The sequence below is a fragment of the Poecilia reticulata genome, linkage group LG3 (genome assembly GCF_000633615.1).
Source record: "Poecilia reticulata strain Guanapo linkage group LG3, Guppy_female_1.0+MT, whole genome shotgun sequence".
Classification (NCBI taxonomy): domain Eukaryota; kingdom Metazoa; phylum Chordata; class Actinopteri; order Cyprinodontiformes; family Poeciliidae; genus Poecilia; species Poecilia reticulata.
This window is the reverse complement of record NC_024333.1, coordinates 21350580-21368529: the sequence shown is the minus strand read 5'-3', so window position 1 is coordinate 21368529 and position 17950 is coordinate 21350580. Positions and strand designations below refer to the sequence as shown.

The 17950-nt window shown below is 37.4% G+C and overlaps 1 protein-coding gene across 1 annotated transcript in view; it reads left to right on the top strand.

The window, feature by feature from the left end:
* mdga1 (MAM domain containing glycosylphosphatidylinositol anchor 1) overlaps positions 1 to 17669 on the top strand; it is a 180863-nt gene extending 163194 nt beyond the window's left edge. Inside the window, exons 18-19 of the mRNA XM_017304105.1 lie at positions 9420 to 9537; positions 14685 to 17669. Of these exons, the coding sequence (XP_017159594.1) occupies positions 9420 to 9537; positions 14685 to 14770 (204 nt within the window). The 3' untranslated portion in view covers positions 14771 to 17669. The remainder of the gene's footprint in view (positions 1 to 9419; positions 9538 to 14684) is intronic.
* The last annotated feature ends 281 nt before the right edge of the window (positions 17670 to 17950 follow it).

The window sequence follows — 17950 nt, the reverse complement described above, 5'->3', positions numbered from 1 at the left end:
TTACTTGTCATCTCTCTCTCATCTTTTTGACATTTCTTTTAGTGCAGCCATTTCTTCTCCACTATGTCTTCCCCAGAAGAAAGACCTCTGATACAGCCAGAAATTAACAGGGGAGTTATATGTACATGGTTCACAGAATCCCACAAACAGTTGGACCTGAAAGTTTGCCTTGAATCAAATTTTATACTTTTTTTTTTTTTTACAATGTATTTTCTGCAGTGTCTTGAAGTTTGCAAAGGAAAATCAGTGAATAAAGACTTACAGCCTCATATTTACTTCTGGAAAGGTTGCTACCTCACATCAATAGGACACCCAATAAAATAGTCTGTTCTTTATTAAGAAGTCATCTCATGTTGGTGTAATTTTACTCATTAACAGACATCAATAAATGTGTTTGTTGAAGCTGAGGAAAAGGTTTGCCAACTCTAATAGCTACTGTTCGCCATTAGGTTTAAATACCTTCAGAGTATTGATGGATGCCAACCTGAAAGTCAAAGACTAAATAACAGGTGACCAGGAGGTGTTGGATCGACAGATATGTTTTACTGGTCCTAGACCTGTACAGGTCATGGTTAAAGGAAGGGTCTGTCCTGATGATCTTCTCTGCAGACCTAATTGTTTGCTACATGTTATGTGGATGAGCCCAACTGCACAGAGATGGATGAACACATGGCAAACTGTATGCTGGCAGTGTAGAAAATGATCTGCAGCTCATGTGGAAAGATGAACTCTACGTTGCCGTAGGACATGAACTCTGCTGGGAAATCTAAGTGTGGATTCTAGGAGCTGGGAGTTATTCACAGATGTCACATTAAGGATGTTGAGAGGAAGCAGCGTAGGGGGGTTTCTCCTGGAGTCCACTGTCATCGCCACTGTCTTTAGTGGGTTTAGCTCCAGGTGGGTCTGTCTGCACCGGTGAACCAACCAATCCACCTCATGTGTGTATGCAGACTGTATCAGGACAATGACAGTGTCCTGAAACAGTCTGTGTCCTGATAATGAACAGCTGCGTTAATCGATTTGCAGGCATTTGTATACAAGGGGAGTAAAACTGGTGTTGATGCTTCCTGAGCTGGAGAAATGACCTTCCAGCTGATCAGCGAGGAAGTTGGTGATCCACTGGCATGTGGAGGCTTGTACAGTGAGCTGGATGAGCTTCTGGTGGAAGATGTCTGGGTTGATGGTGTTGAAGGAAGACCTGAAGTCTACAAAAAGAAAATCCTGGCCTATGTCCTTGGATGGTCGAGGTGGCACTGGATGAAGCGCTGACCCAAATTAACTGCATCCCCTGCCGACCTGCTGGCTCAGTCAGCAAACTGCAGGGGGCCCAGCATGGGGCCTGTGATGTCTTTCAGATGCTTCATCAGCTGGGGCTCAAAGGTTTTTACGACCACAGACGTCAGAGCTAAACTGTAAGGTAGAGCTCTGAGCACCTAATTAACTTGTAATACTACACAGATTAAAAAAAAAGTGTTGTTTTGTAGGCTTTACTTACTAACTTTTAGATCAAATTAAACTTACAGCAAGCTCTGATGCTTTGAGGCAAGTTGTCACTTAGTCTTTTTCAGGTTTATAGGACAGTCAAAGTTCAAATGAATTGGTCACATTCAGTCAATGTTGAGGGAAGTGCACTGGGAGACATGGCAGAAAGAAGGCCTGTGTTTTAGTGCTGTCTGTTGACACATCACTGAGCATCTTTGGCTCTTTGGCTGCTTGTCGTCTTTTTTTTCCCTGTAGGCAAAACAAACTCGATGACTCAGTCCAGCTTTCCGATTGACGCCATGCATCCCCTCATCACACTCATTTTCCCATCTTTGCTTACTCATTGTGTGTGTATGTTTGTGATAAGGTGTGTCTACCACAGTCAAGGATGCTACCCAGGAAACAGCATCGACAGCCTTTGTGCAATCTCGTTCCGATTTTGTTTTTCATTTGTTTCCTCTTTTTCTGTGGGGAACCAGATGGGTCAATTGCTTCATTCTGTCCTGTCTCAGGGCTGATAACACAATAAATCTAAAAACTAAAGTTTTCAACTGTTGTGCTGAGCTGACTGCCCCTTAATTGTTCACCGTGTACTTATTTGCTTAAATGAACTTCACACACAACTTACATTTAAGTAATTATTACATTGGAATCAGTCTGTGGGATCATTTGATAGCTGCACGTGAGTTAAGGATCCCTACTAGTTTTGTTTTCACAGGCTGTTCACTTGTGGTGTTTTGTTAATGTGGGCTGAAGTCATTTCCTCAGTATTTATGATGCTTTTGAAACACTGTTTTATAAAGGTCAACAATTTTCTGAATCAGTGGGTGTAGAATATGCTTTATACCTCCCATCTACAAATCTCTGCATTTCTTATGTGAACTCATACATATGTTATTATACATGTTTTTTCCTAAACTATGTAATAAATTATTATTAGAATTATTATTTATTTATTTATTTATTTATTTATTTAATGCAGGTCTAATCCCCAGAACTCCACCTTAAACATCACAGGATAAATCCCAACAAATCGTATTCCAGGAGTTTCCAGGGGCCTCAGATGCTTTATCATGTTTGGTGTCCCGCAACTTATAAATATGTCTCTGCTCCAACACTCCTGAGTTAAATAATGAGGTCATTAGCAGGACTCTGGATGACTTGACTGGCTGCTTATAAAGGGTGTTGAACTGGGGATACATCTAGAACAATGGTTCTTAACCTGGGTTCAATCGAACCCCAGGGGTTCGATGAGTCAGTCTCAGGGGTTCGGCGGAGCCTCTGCCGCGGAGGTAAAGACACACTTGTGTAAAGTCGTGATGACGCGCCACTTAATGCAGAGGATCACGTTACATTGCTTAGCCAATCAGTGCTGCGGAGGRGYMCTGATTGAAGGAGCTCCACTCTCAGCATGGATTTGAACTTGTGTCTTTAGTCACTTCAGCAAAGCTCAGTTTTTACCAAATTCTGTAGCTTTCGGTGTACTTCTGAATCTGCTCCTAAGTCGCATCTTTTCGGGGTTGCTACTGCCTCTAGTGCCGTGAGGGTGGTAACACAACTAATATAATTACGTTACTAAATCAGAATACCGCAAAGTCTTCATTATTTATTATTATTTTTTCATACTCTTACGAATGTAGAGCTAATTAAATGATCTAAACAAGACCTGGAAGTGGTCCCAGTTTCTCTCGAAGGCCAACCTGCTGAAACTGTGGCAAATTTTAAATACCTTTGGCCATTCCTTGACAGTCAGCTCAACTGTGCTGAAAACACTGATTATATTTTGAAGAACTGTTGAACTGTTCTCAGAGACTCTACCTTTTAAGACGACTTGGTGGGTCACCATCAAGACTCTAGCTGGGGTCACCCCGATGTCTTGAATTTGGGGGAAAAGATCATATTTTATTTATCACTACAGAAGGGTTCAGTGAACGCACATATGAAACTGGTGGGTTTGGTACCTCAAAAAAGGTTAAGAACCACTGATCTAGAAGTTGCCGGGCATTCGGCCTTCAGGTCAGGATTTGAAGACCCCTGCTGTATCTCCTAACATAACAGATGTTCCTCTCAATGATGTGTTTACTTCTGAATTTAAAAAAAAATTAAAAAGTGTTTAAACAAAAAATAAATAAAAAATTATTACATTTGCAGTTCTCAAGCGTTATTACCAAATCTGAAAGGAGCATCTGTCAAGACAACCATAAGATAACCTCTTGTCTCTCTTCTTGCACTTTGCAGGCCGTAATGGACAGCTCAGACATCCCTTGCATTTGTTTGAAAACCTTTTAGCTGAAGTAGTTTTTTTTTTTGTTGTTTTAACCTGTAGATTCCAACCAATTCTTAGTATGTCTTTTCTTCAACCTGGTCTCACAGGAATAATGAACTGTCAATGTATCCTAGGCCTGCTTTTCAGGTGGAGGCATTTAATGTCTTTAAATTACATACTGGTGCCACAAAAAGCAACAAGCTTTTTCCTCCCCATACTCAGTTGCCAGGGTTACCAGATGGCAGCACAACTACTTTTAAGAAATGTCAGATTATACTTGTGCCTTTTTTAAATTAAAATTCTTTGCGTGATTTTATCTTTAAAAAAAAAGAAAATTATATCGTTGCTACAAGTCAATGATTCGATGCAATCTGCTGTTTCTTAAGATATAAACTTTTTGAACTACTTTGAAAAATTAATTGAGCTTATTGTAGTGTTTGATGACTTTAAGTGCAATAGATGTGCGATTGAATTTATTTATTTATTTTTTTTAGTAAAGTGCCTCAAGGCAACATTTGTTGTGAATTAGTGCTATTTAAATTAAACTGAACATCAACATTCTGCCTCTGCCACCAAGTCAATATGTTCATAGGGCTTCATAAATGCTGTGTTATTGTAATGAGGAAAGTTATTTCACTATGGTAGGGACGTTCATCTCAAATCTGGTGTATTTTTGTTTTTCAAATGATATTCATTTTATCTTTAGACTCACTTTAAATGTCAGTTTTACTTTATTATTCAGATGCCTCACATGCAGGATAACAAACAGGTTTTTAAAATGATGATGCAGAGTAAATGAACGAATCACTGCAGAGAATTTAAGCTGATATGCGATAAAATGAAACAGCATATTATTGGATGGCTGAATTGATAGGAGACTATTTGTTATATAATTTTTTACAAAACTTTGATGGGATTTTTATAGCTTTTATATTTCACTTATCAAAATATTTTCCTTTATGATCATCTTAGTCTACTTATTTGCTCTTCCAACCAACAGACTAACAATATTTCACTCAATTCACTCAAAGAGCAGCTATTGCTTTCTCATTTGGGACAAATTAGTGATGTTCTCCATGTTTTTTAATTTTTTCAAACACCTGATTCACTTTTCATTTGGCTGTTTTAGCGTCTGACCTGTTGTGTCGTCAGAGATCTGACTTGACTTGTTTTCTTTATGTTGACCTGATCAACGACTTCCACTGCTGCTTTAGAATAAAATTAATTCGATTTTAACTCTGTCTCGTAATAATCATAAAACTAATAAGTTGTGTATTATATTTGACTCACTACAACAGTTTAACTTTTATCAATTGAAATTTTATACTTATTTGTTTGTCTCCTGAGTATTTTTCCTTCCACCAAGAAAAACATTGTACATTTTTGCCCAACTTCCTGGACCCATTATTTTCTCTTTAGTTTTTCCTTCTCAAAGATGTAGAAGTTATTTAAATTCAGTCAATTTCTTAGTGTGATGATGACATTAATTTTTATGAAGTGCAGACGTGTCCATGAAGAGCACAAACCTTTTCATCCCATGCAAAGCTCCATGGCTGCATACAGGCCTTTTGGGTGCTGCTGCTCATCTTTGCATTTTCCCTTTGTTTTTGCTCCATCCATCAAATGTAAATATACCTTTTGAATAATGTTGCTGCTTAGTTGTCTTACAAAAAAGATGTAGTCCACCCATTGTGTAATATTAAAATAAAAATTGTATTGGAATTTGTATCCAATAAGTTAGCTTTGCAATTTAATTAATTTCCTGCCCGCAAAGTTTTCTCTTTTTTAATTAGATACCTACATATTTAGAGATTAAATGAATTACAGTAAAATAAAGAAGTCAATCACATCACAACAAATTCATAATGCTTAATTCCTCGTCTGTAAGCTCACAGTGAAATCCACTTCTAAAAATAAATTAAAAAATAGATTTGTGTTTGTGCTGTTGTGCCACAATAGCACAAACACAGTAACACACTGGAGATCATTCGTTTCCTCTGACCCTTATTCGGATTAACCCAAGGCCATCTGTGTTCCTCACAGTGTCCTCGTACCTGAGGGGCATGTGGGAAACCAGGCCAACCTATATTTTCCTCGTGCCTTGCAATGCAGGGGGAATCTGCTCCGCGTTGGCATTTCAAAGTCCTCACTGTATATCTGCGAGTTCTTTTCCTTCTCTAACACATGCAAAGTCAATCATTTTTTTCTCCTCCTTCTCCCAAGACCGTGTCCCCTCTGGTGTGTGGACAGCACATCAATGGGAACATTAAAGGTTACAAGACTCGACAAAACAACACTCTCACAGCTCCAGCCTGACACCTGACTGTACCTCCTTTGATCCTGGAATCTCTTTCTGCACCTACACACTCACAGGTTGTCCATCTGGGTCATTTTTACTCTCACAGGTTGATAACAATTCTGCACATTTTCAAATAAATGTAATTGTTTTACGTCTACAAAAGATGTTGTACTGCGGGAAGTCCCAACTGAGAGTTTTGTCTTGTTGCAACAAATTATATAAGTATTAAGGATTTAATATAGGGTGTATGTTAAATCACATTATCTGTGACTCAGAGGGAAGTGTCAAAGTTAAATTTAGGGTTGAGTTTTAACCCTTTCATGCATAGTGGCCACTAGAGTGGACAGCTGTCTAAAAGCCATTTTCTTGTGCTTCTTGTGGATTTTTATGTTATAAATGCACACAGACCACTGAAGTGGACACTAATGCATCATAAAATACACTATCAACTACTGGCCATCAGCTGCAAACGCAAGAAATTATTTTTGTTAAATCCAGTATGGCCGACAGACTTAAAGCATGCCAACCGACCCGGTCCCTCCTTCTACTGTCTACGATTCTTAGAGGTAATAAAAATAATATTGTGACATTAGATAACCCCTAAACAACAATAACAATACTGCTGATGTATTTTTCAAATAACAGCTTTGTATTTGGAGGAAAGTACAATTGATCAACTAAAATAAAATAAAAAATTTGGGTCTTTTCTACTGTATGAAACTTTTAATGTATTTCTTGTTTCTATGTCATTTTCTGTACCTCTGCCCTGTAATTAGCAGGCTTACTGTTGATTATTTAAAGCTTTTCTTTCCCTTTATTAGTCTACAAAGCTTTTCATGAACAACCTTTCTACTCCCCAAGCTCAGAAACAGATGTAGTTGACTTCGAATTAGTCACCAGCAGTGATTTATAAGTGTGAGGCACTGCTGACACAGCCGACTCACACTTCAGTCGGCTGTTTTTACACTACACATTCAGTGAAAGGGCACAAGCCCATTTTCCCCATGAAAAGCATATATTTATGCACTCTATGTACTCTATAGTATGTTGATTGTCTTTGCAGGAGTAATTACACATTGCGCAACTTGTATTGTACTTTAAATATGCTGTAGTTCTGTGTTTTTTGTGCGTCGAACCCAGCGACAGTTCTGGGATTCCTTGACTCAATTATTTTTCTCATCTCCTGTAATTATACGACWATCTGGAATACTCCTCGTGGAGGAAGCAGTCGCAGGTGTATGGATGTACGCATCTAAAGCTCTAGTTAGTTTTAGGGGTATTATTGTATGAATGCGTAAAACTTGATTCAGCTGGCAGAAACGTTTCCACAAAGATGGTGCGTTACATTTCACCACAGCTAAGCAGTGACGAAACTGCTTGGAAGTGTATATAAATTAGAGAACTGTGGACTTTTGCCCAATTAGCCTTTTCCCTCTCCTAAGGTTTTCTTCACAGCTTCCAGTCTGCCTAACAATCAAATCCCTTGCACAAATGAGCCGACCACCTAAATCTATACTATGCTGTCGACCTTCTTTTTATCCCCCTAAATACCACCCAATCAGCTTCAAGGTTTTCCTACTTATATTATTTGTTCATTACAAGAAGGTTTCTCATTCCTCACCTAAATTAAAGTAAATAGTGCAAGGGTGGCACTGCACTCGTTCTTCCTTTCCTTTTATTAATGTAATTGATTGGACTCTATTTGGAGAGAAGGCGACTGAAAACCGAATGAAAATGTTAAAAGTCTCGTTCAGACAAAGAGTGAGTTTGGTCGCTTCAGAGAAGACTTCTTCAATATCCGCAGTCATTACACGGATGGTCGTGGACTGCATGAAGTAATCAGCAAACCCAGAAAGGAAACATTTCGTAAATCTATACATACTCTTAATCAGAACTTAATCAAACTTTGCGGGGAATCTTGCATCGCTTTCACAGACTTCAGGTTCCCTCCCAGACGTGAATGAACTTGCATCACACGCTCATGGCTAGATTATTGGTTTCTGCCCAATGAATTTTATGTTTGATACCTCAACTTGACATTCCTGTTAGGCACTAACACCACAGTGCTCGCAGATGAAAGCAAAGGCAATGGAAGGCATCAAACATGAGGTGTGTTCGCCGTGCCGTTTGCTCACCCATTCTTCACCTTTCATCCACCGAGAGCATGAGCGCTGAGGTCAGGCTTTTCCACTCGCTGGGTCGGAGTCAGGTTAATGGAACCCACACTTGTTTTAGTTTGATATATTTACTCGCAAATTGATGGCAGGGCATGTCCCCTAACTGCAGCATGTTAGCGTGAACAGATGGAGTTTGTAAAGTGAAACCAGTCATGCGTTATTTGCCATTCCTCTATGTCTGCACCTGCTCCTATTAACCCGAGCTTTAGCTATATGTATAGAGGTGGTATATAAGCACAGAGCAGGCAGGTTGCTCTTCAGCAGGGAATTTCAACACACAGCAACACTTGTTTCTTTTTTCTTTTTTTTTTTTGTAAAGTTAGATAGCCTTGCTCTAAAGTTAGCTGACAGATGATGTTGGAAATATTACTGTGTGTATTGACCAAACTTAAATTAGCTTGCTATTTCTGTAAAACTGAAAAATCAAACTATTAATGCATTAAAAATCATATGTATTATTTACCCTTATGAAATGCTGCATTTGTCATATATTAAACTCCAGCAGTGGCTAGAAATGTGGGGTCTGTATTTTTTTTCTGTATTTTGAAGCAACAAAGTTTCCTTGTTTGTTCTATTTTCCTTCCTCAGAAAGAATGTGCTTGTTTTTTTGATTAGCTGGGTGCAATGGGCTTTTGGTGCCTTTGTTACACCGCAGTAATTAGGCTGTCACTCAGAAACCAGATGGCTGTTGGCTAAAATGGGAAGTTTTCAGATGAGACTCCTGTTTAGTCTTGTTGTTGTGGTCCCAGAAAACATTACTATACATGAGCGTGAATGCTAAGAGTATTGTATTCATATTTTCCAGTTTCTTGTTAGTGTATCTGTTTAAAGCTCTTTWAAAAAATAATAACTTTAAGTTTATCCCTAAATGTTTAAATATTTTAAGGTATAATTTCAGAAACCCAAGAAATGAGAAAAACAATGAGATAGGTTTTCTCATTTCAGATATATTCCTGTGGAAATGTAGAACATTTTGAGAATAGTTGCAATACAAGGTGAATGTAGTACCTTGTATTACAACTGTACATGATTGAGTGAATGACCAACAGGCCGTTAACCAACCACAAAAATATCCCACCACGTTTTTACCACTGACAACTGCACTGGTGTGGATCTGAGGCAGATGTTCTGGTTGTTGTTTACCTTTTAAATTAACTGACGCAGCACCTTGCCCGTCTCTGTCTTTCCCAAACAGATTGTGTTTGAAGGAGTCCGAGGCGCAGGCTTTGAGGGAGATATCGCCATCGACGATGTGTCCATCACCATAGGAAAGTGCAAGCAGGAGAACACGGTAGCCAACGCAGGTAAGACAGGTAAGATGTGACTGATGGGAAATGACTGGTGCCCGAGTGTGTGTGAAGAGAAATGCGTCTGAACATGCAGAAAAATTTTCACTAAGACAACCAGTGCAGCATGTGTTAAAAGGTAGACAATTTAATTTAAGCTGAAATAATATTAGCTAAAGCATAATATACTACTGAAGAGAAAGAAGCGGTTTATTTCTCTTTAGCTTTTAAGAGAAATAAATACGCGTCTCTGTGTTTAGGAACATAGAGGAAATATTTTTTGTGTGTCTTTCCTCAGCAGCAATTGTTTCACCCAATTTTACCTGTTTTCATTTTCTAATTTGTCACATCACACTCCTGCTGCCTTCCCTATATTCAACTTCATTATGCCTCACCTCTCCTCCTTGCTCCATCTTCCCCTCTGATAAATGTTTGCCTCTGCGCACCATGCCTCATGTTGGAGAGGTTCAGTTATTTACCCTTCGGCGTGAAAAGGAAATGAAAGAACACCATTTGTTAAAAAATATATTTTTTTTATAAAATAAGCGTAATTTCAAGATTGTAAATGACACAGAGGTAAAAAAAAAAAAAAAAAAAAGACAGAAAAACAAGACAACTTTAAATTGTTAACAGATTTTTTGTGTTTTTTAGGAAGAATTTCAGTAAAAGCTGACTCATAATTGTATGAATGTTACATGAATTTTATTTGGGACCCCAGTTTGCTACTAAGCCAACAAGCAGTAAAAGCTCAATTATATTGTCCTTGCTTTATCTTTGTTTTCATTTTGCATTGACACAATCTATTATTTTCATATTAAATTCCCATAGTCTTTCTATAAAGCTTCCCTGATCATAACTGCTTTGAAAAAAGCATCATTAATACTACTAATAAATTTATTAATGGTATCTTTATTAATTCATGGGATTATTACCTATTTTTGACCCAGCACCAGTACCAACATATAAATCAGGTTCTCACTAACTCTTGGTCACATTTAACAATATTTATTAGTTTCACTTTTTTGTGCTGCATGTTGAGCCGTTTTGCATTATTTTAGCACAGAGAGAGATGGGTGGTGGATATGGAGGTAGCACTAGTGTGTACCTCACATAAATTTGCACCTGCAAACATAAGACTTCTTCTGTCTAATAATAATTTTAAGAAAAAGAAAAAAGCCACTTGATGAACTGAGATTAAACTTCTAAAACAGGAGCACGGCCATTATCAAGCAACTTTACCTTGAGGGTAACACACACACACACACGCACGCACACACACACACACACACACCCACACACACACACACACACACACACACAAGGGTTTCAGCAAAACACTTCATGTCAAAATAAGCATGTGGAGTGACACAACTAGCCTCAAGGGTCAAAGAAAGAACAAAAGGTCAAAGACATAGAGAGACTAAAGTGTGTGAATACATACGCTTTAGACGGCTAAAATGTGGTCAGAAACTATTTCATAGAAAATATATATTCAGCACTGACTCAGCTGGCTTAGTCCATGCCGCCGCTGCTTTTAGTGTTCCTGTGCTCTTAATTCTTTGAAACTTGTGAAAAATACAGGCTAACAGACAAAGACGCTAAATAAACCTCAAGCAGATCAAAAGAGCGGCAACTCCAGGAAGAAGTGAGACGTGTGAGTTGAGTATTAGAGCAACAAGCTTGATTTTATTCAGCAACATGTGGTGGGAATCTACAGGGCTTTGTTAACTTTTGCTTGGATTTGCGACAAGAGAAAATATCAGAGCCACGAAATCATCTCGTAACAGCAAAAAAAACATGAACGTCACTGAATTATTAACAACTTGTGTTTTCTTTTCAAACCTTTTGGAACGTTCTGCGTGAGATGCATGTGTATGAGCACGCCTACAAGCCTGTGCTGCAATGTAACACATATGTGCATGTAACAACACTGGCGGATGGTGTAAATAATAGATGATGGCATAAACAGGAAGAGGAAAGCTCTTGAGCTCAAAGAGTGTGCATGTGCGATTGTGTCCTACGGGTTCTTTGAGACTCGCATGGCACAGACAGATGGGTAATTATCAGGCGGGCGACACGAAGGTCTTTGCCATTGCAAGAGACATAAGTATGTCTCTTGCAATGTTACCTCCATTGGTTCTGCAAGGTAAAATAAGTAGCACATAATGAGTTTTCAGCACATAATGAAGTAGAAGGGAAGCACAATTAAAAGAAGATAAAATAACGTGATGAATGCAAGTTGCATCTCATGTATTGAGCCTTAAAAGCACGAGTTCTGACCTTGTTTCTTGTGTCCAAAGTTCCTAAATAGGCTTAAGTACAGGTGTTGTTTTCCCACTGGGACTTTGTTTTCCCCACAGAGACCGGCCCCACTCTGCCTCCCCCTTTTGTGGGAGAGGAACCAAGCTCAGTCGTATCCCCCATCATGGAAAACCAAGCTGTGTCTCACGCACAAACCGCACAAAATCCCACATCTAAAAAGATTCACCTGCAGATTTTAGTTGTATTTTTTTGGAAGGATAGTCTGAAAGTGTTCTGCTGGGCTAACGTTACTTTCAACATTAAGCACAATCTTTAGCTTTGTGGCTGAAAAAATTTTGAATAGTCCGGTTATCATGGCATGAGTTATGATTTCCCAGGCCAACAAGTGATCGGCATTTTGAACTTCATCCTGACCCAAATAGTCACACACCACACGCTGTGTAAAAATGACATCAGGACAAAACAAGACCAAAAGTTTTTCCATTTATTACCACTATAGATAAGCAGCCTACATTTAACAATGCTCACATTTATATCAGGTTAACAGAGTGCATACACAAGGGACTCTTGTGCTAAATGAAAGATGATTGCCTCTGACTTATTTAGTGCAACTCCAGCTGCACAAATCACAGAGCTCCACCTGGCTTATGTTGTTCACGGAGCAAAGGAGACGGGAAAAGAAAACGGTACCTTTACAAAAACATATACAATTTAAATAAATCTCTCTAAGTGACTTTTTATCAGAATTGACATTTCCAGTAACACATAAGACTTTAGTCTACAGTCTTACGAAGGGGTGAGAAACCCTTACAACCAGAAATTTTTGAAATCCAAACAGCTTCACTGACTGACAAATGACTTTGTAAGCAGATCATGTGTCAGTAATATCAATTGTTTGTGATATATTTAAACTACACATATAGTGTTGAACATGGTAAAATCCATACTATTTGCTGATGATACAAGCAGGGAGAATTTTCTGAAGCTTTTAGAGATGATCCCCTCAGAAATGAAAATAAATTAAAGTATTGGTTTGACAAAAAAAACTGTCATTAATTGTATATAAAACTAAATGCCTGTATATGCAAACCACAATATTCCAGCACAATGGTATAAATAATATACAATTGAACATTTCAGTTGGACTTACAAAGTCAAACAGAAACGTAATGAGGCATTTTAAAAAATGTGCGTTAAAATTCCAAACGAAGACTTGAAGACAAACCAAATATTTCAATGTCCATCAGAATTATGGATATGATAAGAGGGGAACAAAAACTGCTAATTTAAAGGTAGTGATGAGAAACTCACACCTGGTTATKGAGTTGCTCAGAATAGATTTCTAGACAAAATAGACCAACAGTAAGAGAATATGTGATTTTATAGAAAGTTAAAACCAAAAGACCACAAAACATTCAACAGATTTCTACACTAACAAAAAAAAAAAAAACACTACAAGACTAATTGGTCAAAATAAAAATTCTAACAAGAACACCAGATTCTATTTCAATTTATTGTCCATCTTCTGWGCTACAAGAATGTGGAGTGCACTGTTTATTGATCTAAGCTTTATTATAGATATTGATTTTGTGCCTGAGGGATGGACAGTTCTTATGAAATCGTATTGATTTTGGAATACACGACACCCTCTTTTATTCATAGAACTTTGTTGAAGTAGGTAACAATTTTAATTTCTTTATGAAGCACTAGTCTATACTGTTTGTGTAGTAGGAGAGATGATGGCTGGTAAGAGTGTAGTAAATAACTTAGAAAGGAAAATAAGATTTTAACATTGTAAAATAAACTTCAGTTGATCCTGAATGTCCAGCTGACGGTTGAGTTTATCTAAAAACATGTTTATCTAAAAACATGTCTAAAAACGAGATTAGAGCYATGGACTAACTTTAATGAGTCTGGAATTTGTTGTTTACTCTTCTYTTTTTTCATTTCAGCTCACTTTGCTCATCCAAGAAACACTCTATTTACATTTTATGACATCATCCATCACCATCATCATCGCTGCAGAACTGATAAGGAAATGTTAGTCCGTTTAAGCGCATCAGTCTTAAACTCACCAATAAAACCCCGTCGGGGGAATTCATGAGGAATTGCAGCCTCCTGCTTTTGACCAACCAACTATTTGCTTTTATTTTGCCCTGGATTTAYAAAACAAATTGCACTAAATACATGCAGGRGYAAACAGTTCAGGAGATGGAAGCAGTTTGCACCTACGTTTGCATCAGCTACAAAACACAGAAGTAGTAATGAAATAAACCATTTTGTGAGATACCAATGCTTCTGTTTCTTGTTGTTTTTGTTACTTTCATTAATCMAATTATTGATCTGATGAGGCATTGCTCTAAACTTTGAAAATAAGGAGAATGACAGATTCTTTATTGCCTCTCTGTTCCACAACTCACATGGATTGTTGTAACAAAGTTAGTTTATTTTYTATGCATTTCTATACCTTTTACTGTGTTCTGTAATTAACGTTTATATGTTGTGTCATAATYTGCGAACTATTGAGCACACCTGAATATAAGCCACACACACTATTTTTGAAAATCAAAAAGTGTGCATACCCGCATTGTACACACATACATGCATACCTCTATCACTGGTTTTTCAAACTAAATTCATATGTTGTACTTTCTTTAAATGTCAGCAAACTGTGCAGAGACATGATGTGCTCGGTGAAGYTGTTTTAAGAGCAGTTATGCCTCTAATTTGAGAATTTTAATCATCAATAAACTAAAATTTGGCCAAATGTAGCACCTCYAATTGACTKTGTGAACACAYCTYATAGWGTTTTGATTCACAAAAATCATTTAAACTGTTCAAAAGTCAAGTGTAAATGCACTGCCTMWCTGCATAAACTGATGAGACTTTTTCTGTTTGCCTTCTTCCCGTAGTTCTCATTGGAGGATCACGGTCACTCCCACTGGCCAGGTGGCTGACCTTTGGCCTCTCCTGCTCCCTCTCACTCCTCTACAGATGATGAGCACTTCCCACAGCACCACCACTTGTCTGTACTAACAGACACTGCCCTGACTCGCGCTTTTTAAATTTCCCCTTTCTCCTCCTCCTCCTCCTCCTCCTCCTCCTCCTCCTCTCTTGTACATGTGTCGTCGCTCCTCCTCGCTCGCTGTCATATTCCTCCTGCCTTATATCGGTTCCATTCCTACGTCACAAAGATCTATCAGTTTGTCAACTTTCTGTCCTCCTCTTTCTTTGACTGTTGCAGCATTTATGCCCAGAGCATAATCATCTGACTCACAATCGGTATTAAGGGTTGACATACTTGTAGAAGAGTAAACCTTTCACCTCAAACACTATGATAGGAACACCTTATTCATATTAGTGTCTCTTTCTTGCCTTTCTCTGTGCTTCATCAGCCTTGTTTGTCCATGTGCATAATGTTTGTAACCATCCACCCTCCCCTCCAACCACCGCATCCCACACTCCTGGCACCCTATTTCCAGACACAGCAAAGTGTCGGACACGCTACCAAAGATGACAAAGAACCTGAGGGAATAAAACGAAAAACAGGGATTCCAAAAAGAAAAGTGAGAAAAGAAGCAGGAGAGGATTAAAAAAAGGGATTTTTTTTTTTTTTTTACAAAGACTGCCATCTTTTTTGCATCGTTCTTTGGGGTAGTTGGAAACTACTGACAAAGAGATGAAGAACCACATGAATGAATAAAGCAAAAATAATTGTTTGTGGAAAAAGGACGCATATAAAGAGGATGATGAAAGCTGGACGCCCCCAGTAGCCTCTCTGCTTGCCACAAAAGACAAACCTCAGTGCGGATTATACGTGTACATTTATCTCTCTATATACATACAGTATATATATATATATATCTATATATTAAATATAACAAAATTTAAACTAAAAGACTACAAGGACAATGGAGGACTGTAGTAAGTAAAATTAAAGAAGCACAATGTTTATACTACTCTGTTGTACCTTTGAGTTTTATTTCACTTCCTATGTGATGTTGCAGTCAAATCTTTTCAATGTTTTTGATATTTTGGAGGGTTTTTTGTTTCGCCATATTAAGGATCAACGACAATGAGTAATAAAGTATTATTATATTCATATCTATACGATGTAGAGAGGATGATTTATGGTCCTGAACCTGATCTGAGCACGCAGGGGGAATACACACATGACTCAAGCCATCTGGATAGAAACCACAACCTTTTCTTTTGCACTAACACTAAAAGACACACGCCTCTAAACATACATCGCACAAACACACACCCATCTATCCTTGTTGCCTTCACCGTAAACCCTGCAGAAAGACCGCTTCTTGAATAAAGCAAAAAAAATAAAAAGAATGGTTGACAAGATTTTAACGACTATATTGATGCACTTGTTTTTGTAAAAAAAAAAAAGAACAAATGTTTAAATTACTAAATAGAAACAAAATTCCTTATATAAAGAAAATTAAAGTGTTGAAAAATATTAAGAAAACCCTTTTCCCTGATTTCTTTTTAACATTTGATGCTATGTATGGATATTTCACAGCAGGATTTCTGTGTCTACCAGGTGGTGTGTGTGGATTGCTTTAGTCCAGTAGTTGTGTCTTTAGATTAATCAGATTTCATAATTCCATTTACATGATTGTTAAATTTAAGCAATCTGAGCGTCATATATCAACCTCAATGTGCAGATGAACCACTTAATGGAGGCGTAATCCATCTTTTATTTAATGTTACTTAAATTGAATGCAGTTGTGGTTTGCTACCATGCTTTACCTAAAATAACTGTCAGCTGTTAAACTTATTTTTAATGTGTTTCTGTATGCTGATCACCTTCATTGCCATGTATATTGCATGTGAAGCTGTCTGTTCATGCCTGTACTCACTTCTTACCTGTGTCATGTTAACATTGAGTTGATCATTACATTTTTTTTTTTTGTCTTCATWATTTTTTTTATTTGAKTTTTACGAAGCTACRTTGTTGTTTTTGTTGAAGGATAAGTAGCACACAGGCGCCATGTGTCTGTTAAATATCGACTMACCCATTTATGCTTGTTTGAGCRCATAAGAACACATCTGTAAGATCCCACAGTGTCAACATTCACACAAATTTAAGTTTTCAYAGGTTTCTGGGAAAAGAAATGATTTGTGCATTATCTTATCTGACTACATCCGTCTTAGAAAATACCTCTTGTTTTGTAGTAACTTTTAAACAGTTGTTTACTTGGGGGATTAATTCCAGGTTAAGTTGCTCATAAGCAGTATTCCACACTGATGAGTACACATTGCATATGTGAATACTTTATACTTAGCTGCAAGTATGTTGATGGCATATAAGGCATTCATATGCATGACATCTCCTCATGTTAACTGTCCAGCCATTCCTCTTACTGCTTAGGTAGAAGTAGTGAGTGGTGAAAGTTTATGCTCGCAGTTTCTGAATGCGAGCATGATGCTTTTTGAAATTATTAATGGTATTAGTGCCACATATGAGCTTTTATTTTGATTTACTCAATAGGAAACACTTTTTTTTATTAATTTTGTGACAACTTAAAACTTGAGTTTAAAAGAGAGACATCTTCTAAAAATGGTCCTTTGGGAGAACATTGTTGGAAGGGGACATTTAATCCGATAGGGGAGATAATTTCATTTTTTATATCCCATCATAATCCAATACCGTAAGACATGAAGTAGTACAGTGGTTTCATTCCTGTTTAAACAGACAAGTCATTAATGTTATTTTTATGGGTACTTACATTTTCATCTTTTCAAATTAGAAATTTTTCAGTAGTTGCTTAGAACTTAAGTAATAGTTCATAAGAATGTAATTAAGCCTGTAGCAGAACTGTATTTTGGGCAACAGGAGGGTTCCATATATGTTCCGTAATAAAGTGACATGCTAAAATTTTCACGTATTTATTAAGTGACACTCATTTTTTCATTAACGTAAAACAAACCTTTGTCCCTTTGCACTCAAACGTTAYAGCATAAAAAGCATAACTCATTTTTTTCAYATACTGAAGAACATGAAATTTCACTTTGGTCTATTTTYGTATGAAAACCAAAATTATATTTTATTGCTTCCAGAAACAAACTTTATGATTTGTGTAATCTTCTAAGGAATTGTCTAGTTACTAAACTAGGTGGGATCAAATGTGTTGTTAAATGAAGTGATAAATCTAAAGACAGG